This window comes from Nannobrachium achirus (genome assembly GCF_963921795.1).
Source record: "Nannobrachium achirus genome assembly, chromosome: 15".
NCBI lineage: Eukaryota > Metazoa > Chordata > Actinopteri > Myctophiformes > Myctophidae > Nannobrachium > Nannobrachium achirus.
Window position 1 is genome coordinate 45,071,353 of NC_137822.1, and position 11,873 is coordinate 45,083,225.

An 11,873-nucleotide genomic window follows, 5' to 3' on the forward strand; every position below is an offset into this window, starting at 1 on the left:
GTCTTTGATTATTTCAAATCATTTAGTGTTCATACTTATATTCAAAGATTTGCACACATTTTCACGACTTTTCAAAAATAGCCGATCTACAAGCCCGCTTCAATAGCTAAAGTATAAAATAATTAAGGCCCCTCCACCTTGGGCCCTAGTAACTCAGTACCACTCCCCCCCACCCCCCTCCGTTGTGACGCCCCTGAAGACATGCAGGATCAATGTCCACCTATAACGGATGGTCAATCAATTCACCGACGAGTTCACCAGCTAACGAGGAAACCTTTTATCGTAATAAGCTCTATGGGGAAACAAGCGACAACTCTCACAAAAAAAAAAAGAAAAAAAAAGAAAGGCCGATAAGTAACTCTACAGCTACATGCACTTTGCGCAAAAAGGCAAATAAATGCCTGTAATCTTATTCGTAACATAACTCCACGTTTGTCTATGCAAATGTACTCAACAATATGGCACCGGGAAGCGTCACAATAATATCCACGATCAAATCGGCAAGAGAGAGAGAGAGAGAGAAAAAAAGCAAATGCGCTGCGTCGATTAAGCCTCTAATTCTAGTACACAAGCAGGTCTGTCGGCCGCCGACGCCGACGAGAAGGCATACGAGCAACGTCTTTTAACTCTATTCTAAAACATCTACAAACCACTTGCTCTAGGAGCTCGAGTCGTCTAAAAAACAGAAGATGAGAAGGTGATGGTTTTACTCTCAACTCATGTGGAGCTTAAAGGAGTAGCTCACCCCCAAAACCAGGGCTTATTTGCCTACAATTTCACACCCCGTCGAGGGTTGAATTCATGGAGGATTTGCGGGGTTTGCCGACCTGATTCTCCTCCCGGAGACTCAATCCAGACCGCTGGTCGGAATTCAAGACTTAATGGAGTGTGTAATTGATTAGAAAATAAGTCATTTTGGTTGAACCGCCTCCATTTCAGTTCTACACAGAAAGGTTACAAACAGACCGTGCTGTATATCGACGACTGGTTTCTTCTGTGATAAACTGATTTATCGCTGGTTTAATTTCTAATGAAACCCAACTAGTGGTGTCAGTCAACAGTGTTGGGCAGGTCACCCAGAGCAGTGCGTTACTAGTTACTCATTCGGTAAGTAAGGTAAACTGATGCCGCGTGCAGCGACGCAGTAGTAAGAATCCTGTATGACACCTGAACAGACCTCATAAGGACTGATTATCTACCTTTCCTCATTGCAAGGACCCCCAGTTTGACGTTGTTTGCCTCATAGCATAATTGCCTAAGTGATTTTTTCGTCAAGTAATTTCTGCCGAACTCTACTCTCCTAACACTGCTGCTTCACTGTGCCTTATTGCCCAGGTCCTCAGCCTATCCAGAACGCTTGTTTACATTCCACAAGCAATCACTTTGTTATTTTAAGTCACGTTTTTGACATCGGCAGAAAAGTGGGCAGGGTGAATCAGCATCGTTAGTAGAGTTAGGCAGAAATAAATAAAGGCAGATGAACATGACTTAAATTGTTTTTCTTTTCTACGGATTGCCTAACTCAACTAGATCAGTGGTTCTCAAAGTGTATTCCACAGACCACTGTCAGAGTTAAGGGGAGGCCTTGACATTTGAAAGTTTGAGAAACACTGAACTATATGACTTAGGCAGATAGGGATTTTTAATTTCTTCTTTCCCCGAAAACCTTAAAAACATGACCTAGGCAATTATGCTATTTTCTTCAAAACGAAGCCTGAGCGGTCGCATGACGACGCTGCCACCTAGAGGCCGGTGAGGTCCACGATGGCCTTGATGAAGATGGTGTCGTCGCGGATGTAGGAGTTCTTGGCGTCCAGCTTGGAGAGCGGGCAGAAGAGCGGGCAGCCGCTGGCGATGTTCATCTCGCTGACGGGCCGCTGGAAGGACGAGGAGGTGACGTCCGGCCGGAAGGCGTCGATGATGTGCTCCCTGTTGCTCTGGTCCAGGAGCATCAGGGTCACCTGACAGGAAGAGAACAGTTTAGGGTTTAATAGATGATGTGTTCCCTGTTGCTCTGGTCCAGCAGCATCAGAGTCACCTGACAGGAAGAGAACAGTTTAGGGTTTAATAGATGATGTGTTCCCTGTTGCTCTGGTCCAGCAGCATCAAGGTCACCTGACAGGAAGAGAACAGTTTATAGGTTTAATAGATGATGTGTTCCCTGTTGCTCTGGTCCAGCAGCATCAAGGTCACCTGACAGGAAGAGAACAGTTTATAGGTTTAATAGATGATGTGTTCCCTGTTGCTCTGGTCCAGCAGCATCAGGGTCACCTGACAGGAAGAGAACAGTTTATAGGTTTAATAGATGATGTGCTCCCTGTTGCTCTGGTCCAGCAGCATCAGGGTCACCTGACAGGAAGAGGACAGTTTATAGGTTTAATAGATGATGTGCTCCCTGTTGCTCTGGTCCAGCAGCATCAGGGTCACCTGACAGGAAGAGAACAGTTTAGGGTTTAATAGATGATGTGTTCCCTGTTGCTCTGGTCCAGCAGCATCAGGGTCACCTGACAGGAAGAGGACAGTTTATAGGTTTAATAGATGATGTGCTCCCTGTTGCTCTGGTCCAGCAGCATCAGGGTCACCTGACAGGAAGAGAACAGTTTAGGGTTTAATAGATGATGTGCTCCCTGTTGCTCTGGTCCAGCAGCATCAGGGTCACCTGACAGGAAGAGGACAGTTTATAGGTTTAATAGATGATGTGCTCCCTGTTGCTCTGGTCCAGCAGCATCAGAGTCACCTGACAGGAAGAGAACAGTTTATAGGTTTAATAGATGATGTGCTCCCTGTTGCTCTGGTCCAGCAGCATCAGGGTCACCTGACAGGAAGAGAACAGTTTATAGGTTTAATAGATGATGTGCTCCCTGTTGCTCTGGTCCAGCAGCATCAGGGTCACCTGACAGGAGGACAACAGGGCATTAACCAAAAAGTCGACAAGTCGACTCCCACCAGAGGAAGTCAAAAGTCGAAGTAAAAAAAAAAAAAAAATCTATTGTGAAAATAGCAGATCTACATGCTCACAACGATGCGATGTGAGGCGTTGTGAGCATGTAAATCTGCTATTTTCACAATTTCTGCCTCTACATATTTGACAATTTGGACAATGTTTAATTTGCCATTTTCGAGGTATTAAAAAGTCCTTAAATTGGCACTTTAGAAATGTGAAGATACCCTCTATACACTTAAACTTTATGTCGGTTTGTTTACAGTTGAGTGAGAAAACAATGTTTCACATTAAGTTAATCATCTGGGGACCCCCCAAAATAAATGGGGGATCATGTGTGATGTGATGACGTCATCAAACGATAAAGTCGACTTCAACTCAACTTTTTACTGAGTCGAGTCGACTTGCAAAAATCACAAGTCGTTAATGCCCTAGAGGAGAACAGTTTAGGTCAGGGGTCTTCAACGTTTTCAGGCCAAGGACCCCTTAGTCGAGAGAGAGAGAGAGAGAGAGATGAAGCAGGGACCCCCACAACCCATATATACCATGTAGTTTCAGTGTATTTTGGATTCATGTCAATTTGTGTTTTCAGATATTTAACCACATGAACATAAACTTGACCTTTCACTCTGTACTTAGAGTAGTCTTTGTCCCCTCTACACCAAACCTCTTTGCCAAAAAATAGTCGATCTACAAGCTCACAACGCCTCGCAGCAGGAGGCAAATTTACTTGTTGAATTCATGGACGACTTTTTAGTTTTTGTTTTATTCCTAAGCCAATAATTTGATGACCAGGTCATCGGCCAGATTTAGCTACTTCGTCTGTGAACTTCCTGTGAAAGCTGCTCTAGGTGCTTAGACTACTTTTTAGACTCGAATACCAGCAGAGAGAGGCTAAAGTACCACCAGTGGTCCATGTACCACAGGTTGAACACCACTGAACTAGAGCATTGGTTTTCAATGAGTGCTCTGGGGACCACTAAGTCCTTGGGTTCTTGATGGGGTTCCAGGTGGTCCCCAACTAAATGATGGGAGAGTTGGCAACCAAATGGACCCTTAACTCTTGAGATGAAGTTTGCTGTGTCCTGCTGTCCTTACCTTCTGGTTGAAGAACATAGCAGTGTGTCCTGTTGTTCTTACCTTCTGGTTGAAGGGCCACTTGAGCAGTGCGTCGCTCAGTCCCCTCATCACCACGAAGAACAAGGACAGATGGCTGCCACGCCCCGTCCCGTCCCCATTCAGGTAGATGCGCAGGCACATCTTGTAGCCGTATTTACTGGTGTAGAAGGCTGCAATGAATAGACACATGTTATAGCCATATTTACTGGTGTAGAAGGCTGCAATGAATACAGACACATCTTATAGCCATATTTACTGGTGTAGAAGATACATGTTATAGCCGTATTTACTGGTGTAGAAGATACAATTTATGACCGTATTTACAGGTGTAGAAGATACATCTTATAGCCGTATTTACTGGTGTAGAAGGGTTTGAATACAAACACATGTTATAACCGTATTTACTGGTGTAGAAGGGCATAAATACTGACAACTTATAGGCGTATTTACTGGTGTAGAAGGCTGCAAGGGTTGTTTACCAGGTGAGAACATGGCTGTAGTTTAAAGGGTTGTTACCAGGTGAGAACATGGCTGTAGTTTAAAAGGTTTTTTACCAGGTGAGAACATGGCGGTAGTTTAATAGGGTTGTTTACCAGGTGAGAACATGGCGGTAGTTTAATAGGGTTGTTACCAGGTGAGAACATGGCGGTAGTTTAATAGGGTTGTTACCAGGTGAGAACATGGCGGTAGTTTAATAGGGTTGTTACCAGGTGAGAACATGGCGGTAGTTTAATAGGGTTGTTACCAGGTGAGAACATGGCTGTAATTTAATAGGGTTATTACCAGGTGAGAACATGGTGGTAGTTTAATAGGGTTGTTACCAGGTGAGAACATGGCAGTAGTTTAATAGAGTTGTTACCAGGTGAGAACATGGCGGTAGTTTAATAAGGTTGTTACCAGGTGAGAACATGGCTGTAGTTTAATAGGGTTATTACCAGGTGAGAACATGGCAGTAGTTTAATAGGGTTATTACCATGTGAGAACATGGCGGTAGTTTAATAGGGTTGTTACCAGGTGAGAACATGGCAGTAGTTTAATAGGGTTATTACCAGGTGAGAACATGGCGGTAGTTTAATAGGGTTGTTACCAGGTGAGAACATGGCAGTAGTTTAATAGGGTTATTACCATGTGAGAACATGGCGGTAGTTTAATAGGGTTGTTACCAGGTGAGAACATGGCGGTAGTGTAATAGGGTTGTTTACCAGGTGAGAATATGGCGGGAGTTTAATAGGGTTGTTACCAGGTGAGAACATGGCAGTAGTTTAATAGGGTTATTACCATGTGAGAACATGGCGGTAGTTTAATAGGGTTGTTACCAGGTGAGAACATGGCGGTAGTGTAATAGGGTTGTTTACCAGGTGAGAACATGGTCGTAGTTTAATAGGGTTGTTAACAGGTGAGAACATGGCGGTAGTTTAATAGGGTTGTTACCAGGTGAGAACATGGCGGTAGTGTAATAGGGTTGTTTACCAGGTGAGAACATGGTCGTAGTTTAATAGGGTTGTTAACAGGTGAGAACATGGCGGTAGTTTAATAGGGTTGTTACCAGGTGAGAACATGGCGGTAGTTTAATAGGGTTGTTACCAGGTGAGAACATGGCGGTAGTTTAATAGGGTTGTTACCAGGTGAGAACATGGCTGTAATTTAATAGGGTTATTACCAGGTGAGAACATGGTGGTAGTTTAATAGGGTTGTTACCAGGTGAGAACATGGCAGTAGTTTAATAGAGTTGTTACCAGGTGAGAACATGGCGGTAGTTTAATAAGGTTGTTACCAGGTGAGAACATGGCTGTAGTTTAATAGGGTTATTACCAGGTGAGAACATGGCAGTAGTTTAATAGGGTTATTACCATGTGAGAACATGGCGGTAGTTTAATAGGGTTGTTACCAGGTGAGAACATGGCAGTAGTTTAATAGGGTTATTACCAGGTGAGAACATGGCGGTAGTTTAATAGGGTTGTTACCAGGTGAGAACATGGCAGTAGTTTAATAGGGTTATTACCATGTGAGAACATGGCGGTAGTTTAATAGGGTTGTTACCAGGTGAGAACATGGCGGTAGTGTAATAGGGTTGTTTACCAGGTGAGAATATGGCGGGAGTTTAATAGGGTTGTTACCAGGTGAGAACATGGCAGTAGTTTAATAGGGTTATTACCATGTGAGAACATGGCGGTAGTTTAATAGGGTTGTTACCAGGTGAGAACATGGCGGTAGTGTAATAGGGTTGTTTACCAGGTGAGAACATGGTCGTAGTTTAATAGGGTTGTTAACAGGTGAGAACATGGCGGTAGTTTAATAGGGTTGTTACCAGGTGAGAACATGGCGGTAGTGTAATAGGGTTGTTTACCAGGTGAGAACATGGTCGTAGTTTAATAGGGTTGTTAACAGGTGAGAACATGGCTGTAGCTTAACACTTTCCAAGCCACGGGGAGCCCCTTAACACATCTGCCGCCTTACACGTTTATAAACGTTCTATTTTGCCCAGCTATCTACCGCCTTACACGTTACTGTACGTTCTACCGTTTTTGGCCACTGGGGGGCACTGTTCACTAATATATGAGACAGCAATGTGTTCACAGCTCTTTGGGCAGCCTGTGATGCTGATAAAAAATTATAAAAATGTTATTCATGTAATCAGCTTTCTGCACACCTTCTTCAAGATGGCTGCCAAAATGGCCACCATCCACATGCTGTAATTGTTTGTGTGTGTTAATCTAAAAATAGATTTTTCTTGGGGTTGATTATATTTTTCTGCCAACTGCAAGGGGGCAATGGACATCTTCTGAGAGCTTATTTTTTTTCAAAAAATGTTTAATTTTTTTTTTATTTTCATTTTAATTTTTTGTAAAAAGCCGGGCAGTACTAAGATAGATTTTTTTTTAACCCTTGGCAGGCATTGTGTTAATATTAAAACCGGAATATACCGGACATCTGAGCAAGGAGTCTCAGCCGCGTCGTCTTTTCCCGTACTGGGTCATTAAAACCGAAATAAATGATTTTCATCCGAAAATCGGCGATCGTCTAACCTTCCCTAGTCACCACTCGTGCATCGATAGCGCATGGCTGGTCTGAGATGAAGCAGAAGTGACGTCAGCTCCTCTCCTTCTCTGAGGCTCCTTGCTGTCGTCCGTTTACTGTTTATACACCAGTGCTTCTACAGCAGCAGGGCTGCGGGCTATGCGAGCGAAACTGTTCATATCTACTCTTGAGTCATCCGTGGATCATTTGAGCCGACATTTACGTGAACGGATCGCGCACGCGAAACGCACAGGAGTATGATACGTTGGCCGAAAACCCCACTCTAAGCCAATGCAGATTGAAGATTTTCATTGGGAACTGTGGTGAGTAAAACAACGGCGATCGCGGAATGGTAATGGGGGATGAAGACCACGTGATATAGCGTTGGATGTCTGGTAAAATGAATGCGGTTCAGGCTAATCTACAACAAGCCATTCTATTTCAGCTAGGAAAGTGTTAACTCATTCTGTGCCAGATGCCAAAATGGCTCCAAGGTAGCTGTGCCGAGATTTTGTATGTTTTTCTTTACTATGCAATGAAAAAAAAAGATTTTTTTTTATAATTTTTTCCCCACAGAAACAGACACAGTTGTTGTGATTCAGTGGCAAAAAGAATTTTGGCAATCGGACAAATGGTTCCAGAGATAGAGCTGTTTGAATGAAAAAAAGTGTCCATCCACTAGAATGGACACACATGAACACACATTTTCTCAATCAGCTAAACGAGGGAGCGAACACACAAACAGAGAAAAGCATCTCTCTGATCTCAGGTCATTTTGACATCTTTAGAAAAAAAAAAAAAAATATGATTTTTTTTTTCTTTTTTTTTTCTATGTAAAAAACACAAAAACCGTCATAAGCCGTCATTGGCACACATGGCTATTGTAAAAAACCCGTCATAAGCAGTCATTGGCACAGAATGAGTTAATAGGGTTGTTACCAGGTGAGAACATGGCGGTAGTTTAATAGGGTTGTTACCAGGTGAAAACATGGCGGTAGTTTAATAGGGTTGTTACCAGGTGAGAACATGGCAGTAGTTTAATAGGGTTGTTACCAGGTGAAAACATGGCGGTAGTTTAATAGGGTTGTTTACCAGGTGAGAACATGGCAGTAGTTTAATAGGGTTGTTACCAGGTGAGAACATGGCGGTAGTTTAATAGGGTTGTTACCAGGTGAAAACATGGCGGTAGTTTAATAGGGTCGTTACCAGGTGAGAACATGGCGGTAGTTTAATAGGGTTGTTACCAGGTGAGAACATGGCGGTAGTTTAATAGGGTTGTTACCAGGTGAGAACATGGCAGTAGTTTAATAGGGTTGTTACCAGGTGAGAACATGGCAGTAGTTTAATAGGGTTGTTACCAGGTGAGAACATGGCAGTAGTTTAATAGGGTTGTTACCAGGTGAGAACATGGCGGTAGTTTAATAGGGTTGTTACCAGGTGAGAACATGGCGGTAGTTTAATAGGGTTGTTACCAGGTGAGAACATGGCAGTAGTATAATAGGGTTGTTACCAGGTGAGAACATGGCAGTAGTTTAATAGGGTTGTTACCAGGTGAGAACATGGCGGTAGTTTAATAGGGTTGTTACCAGGTGAGAACATGGCGGTAGTTTAATAGGGTTGTTTACCAGGTGAGAACATGGCAGTAGTTTAATAGGGTTGTTACCAGGTGAGAACATGGCAGTAGTTTAATAGGGTTGTTACCAGGTGAGAACATGGCAGTAGTTTAATAGGGTTGTTACCAGGTGAGAACATGGCAGTAGTTTAATAGGGTTGTTACCAGGTTAGAACATGGCGGTAGTTTAATAGGGTTGTTACCAGGTGAGAACATGGCAGTAGTTTAATAGGTTTGTTACCAGGTGAGAACATGGCGGTAGTTTAATAGGGTTGTTACCAGGTGAGAACATGGCTGTAGTTTAATAGGGTTGTTACCAGGTGAGAACATGGCGGTAGTTTAACTCATTCGCTGCCTTTTCAAAATGGCTGCCAAGTATCAGGATGCCACGTTCCTAAATTTCTAGTGCACGGATACATTTTGAGTGCACGGATCGTGCACGCTTATGCCTAGATCATGCACCATATGTGTAGTACTTTTCCACAGCTTTCAAACAAAAAAATACGCTTGGAAATCCGTTCCGGCATTCATGAGATAGAAGCCTTCAAAGTCAAACAAAACAAACAAACATGGCTGCCATTTTGAAAGATGTTTGTTATGGGGCTAAACATGCAATTTAACGATTGCGATCATGCCTAATACATTTTAAGCATTTTTGGATTTTTTTTTAATTTTTTTTATGGAAACTCTGGCCTTGGCATTCAATGAGTTAAAAGGTTGTTTACCAGGTGAGAACATGGCGGGAGCTCGCCCTGCGATGGCGTCCTGCCTCTTCTTGGTGAAGTCAGAGATCCTCCAGACGAAGACGCCATCGAAGGTGGTGGCCGCCATCTCCCTGAGGCGACCCTCCATCTCCGCCACCGTCAGGTCCTTCAGTCCCACCGTCCGCTCCAGCTGACGCACCTGTTAACCCATTCAGGCCGAGAATTATTGAATGCTTTAACCAGTGAAAAATAGCAGATATACAAGCTCACAGCGCGGCACCGAGTGCAGCGCTGCGAGCTTGTAGATTTGCTATTTTTGAAAAAGTTGTGAAAATGTGTGCAAATCTTTGAATATATGTATTTTTAGAGCGAACGTTTGTAACTCAGATTTTGCTTCTGGGTGGTCCTTGAAACTATAATATTTTGAGATATGAATATTTTTTTACAGGGGTCTTTTACATGAAAAGGTTTGAGAACCACTGACATAGCAGTCTCTCAAGAACAGTCTAACTGAGCTTAAGTGAAAAGGACCTTTTCTTTGACGATGGCTAGCCAGATCGCTGACATAGAAACATAGGTTTTAAAAAAAAACCTTAGAAGGATTCAAAAGACACTTAAAGAATCGGGTCAAAATAAAAATGTTCACGATTTAAAAGAAATAGCAGATCTACAAGCTCGCAGCGCGGCACTCGGTGCCACGCTGTGAGCTTGTATATCTGCTATTTTTCAATAGTTAAAGCAGTCAATAATCCTAGGCCTAACACAGACACAAGATCAACGCATTGTCACTCCCAACTGAGACTTCAAACTTCTCGGGGCAGTGACTTCTCGGGACAGACATCCCAAGAAGTCAAACATTTGACTCTGACTGGAAATAAGGCAGGCACATTGACTTGGGGAGATACGGAGTTAAGCTTTATTTTATACAATGTGCAGTTCCTTTAAAAACTGCAACTTCCTGTGACCTTACACCACCAGTAAGACTCCCTAATCGGGAGATAAGCAACCGTCACGTCGCATACACAAACTTTAGAAGGCAATCGTAGCCAATCAGGAGGGAATATGGGAAATGGGACAGATCCATGTTGATGACATGACTTTAGAGATACTGTTTAACGCTTTGTGTGATTTTAGGGCAAAATCTGTAGGAGCAGTGTCCAAAAATGTGGTGGAGATATGAGTACGGCAAAAGTGTGACGTGATGTGACTGACTGACAGCCGGTGGAGCTTTTCTTAGTAACTGTGACGTGACAGTCGTAATTAAATGCTTGAAACTGGACTGGAAAGATGCGAAGTACAGATCTAGGGTCAGATTAACTGATTCATTGACTTGTTTTGAAATGTTAAACCGGATCCTGAATCAGCAGCCAGGGAAATTAATGAATTCACACACTTCCAACAATACCTGGTTCCTCACAGCTTCTATCAGGTCATACAGTACCTTGTTACTCAGAGCTTCTCTCTGGTTTTATTGTTCCTCAGATCTTCTACCTGGTCCTGTCGTTACTCAGAACTTCTACCTAGTCCTATCTTGTTGCTCAGAGCTTACAATTTACAATTACAGTTTAGGCATGTAGCAGACGCTTTTAATCCAGAGCGATTTACAATAAGCAGATAAGCAAGATAATAAGCAAGATAATATGTCAATACATCAACAACAATACAACAAATGCATAGGAATATCTAGGAAAAACGATAATGTAGGTAGACCACGCACGTACTCAGTAAAAAATACTTTTCTAAAACCAAAAAATGCTATCTAGCTTCATGTATGGTCATCCAGGGTAGGCGAGTGAGTAAGTGCTATGGGCTTAGGTGGAGTCTGAAGAGGTGAGTCTTCAGTCCACGGCGGAAACTAGGGAGTGAGTCTGTTGTTCTAAGTGAGACAGGGAGCTTCTACCTTGTTGCTCAGAGCTTCTATCTTGTCCTGGTCCAGGCGGTGCTGGCGGTTGGAGGCCTCCATGGTGGTGGAGAACCTCTCCACCTCTCTGTTCAGGACACACACCACGTTCTCAAAGGTCCCCGCCTTCACCTCCAGCTCCGTGCAGCGCCGGCCCAGCTCCGCCACCTGTTCAAGGTTCAAGGAGGTGCAACTTTTATTTAGTCTAACCCAAACTATAGTGAAAATAGACAGATTTGCAAGCTCTAGACTGTACAGAGAACATCACCTTGGTCTTCGAACACTAGACTGAACATGGAGAAGATCACATTGGTCTTCTAACACTAGACTGAACATGGAGGATCTACCTTGGTCTTCTAAAACTAGACTGAACATGGAGAAGATCACCTTGGTCTTCCAACACTAGACTGAACATGGAGAAGATCACCTTGGTCTTCTAACACTAGACTGAACATGGAGAAGATCACCGTGGTCTTCTAACACTAGACTGAACATGGAGGATCTACCTTGGTCTTCTAACACTAGACTGAACATGGAGGATCTACCTTGGTCTTCTAACACTAGACTGAACATGGAGAA

General features: G+C 43.2%; 1 protein-coding gene across 1 annotated transcript in view; it reads right to left on the reverse strand.

Moving 5' to 3' along the window:
* Positions 1 to 1,742: 1,742 nt before the first annotated feature.
* The window catches only part of LOC308299895 (TNF receptor-associated factor 2-like), a gene marked incomplete at both ends in the record, with an annotated part of 36,635 nt that continues 26,504 nt past the window's right edge, over positions 1,743 to 11,873 (reverse strand). The window contains 4 exons of the mRNA XM_080743676.1: positions 1,743 to 1,961; positions 4,082 to 4,230; positions 9,416 to 9,593; positions 11,295 to 11,462. Coding sequence (XP_080599802.1) covers positions 1,743 to 1,961; positions 4,082 to 4,230; positions 9,416 to 9,593; positions 11,295 to 11,462 — 714 coding nt within the window. The remainder of the gene's footprint in view (positions 1,962 to 4,081; positions 4,231 to 9,415; positions 9,594 to 11,294; positions 11,463 to 11,873) is intronic.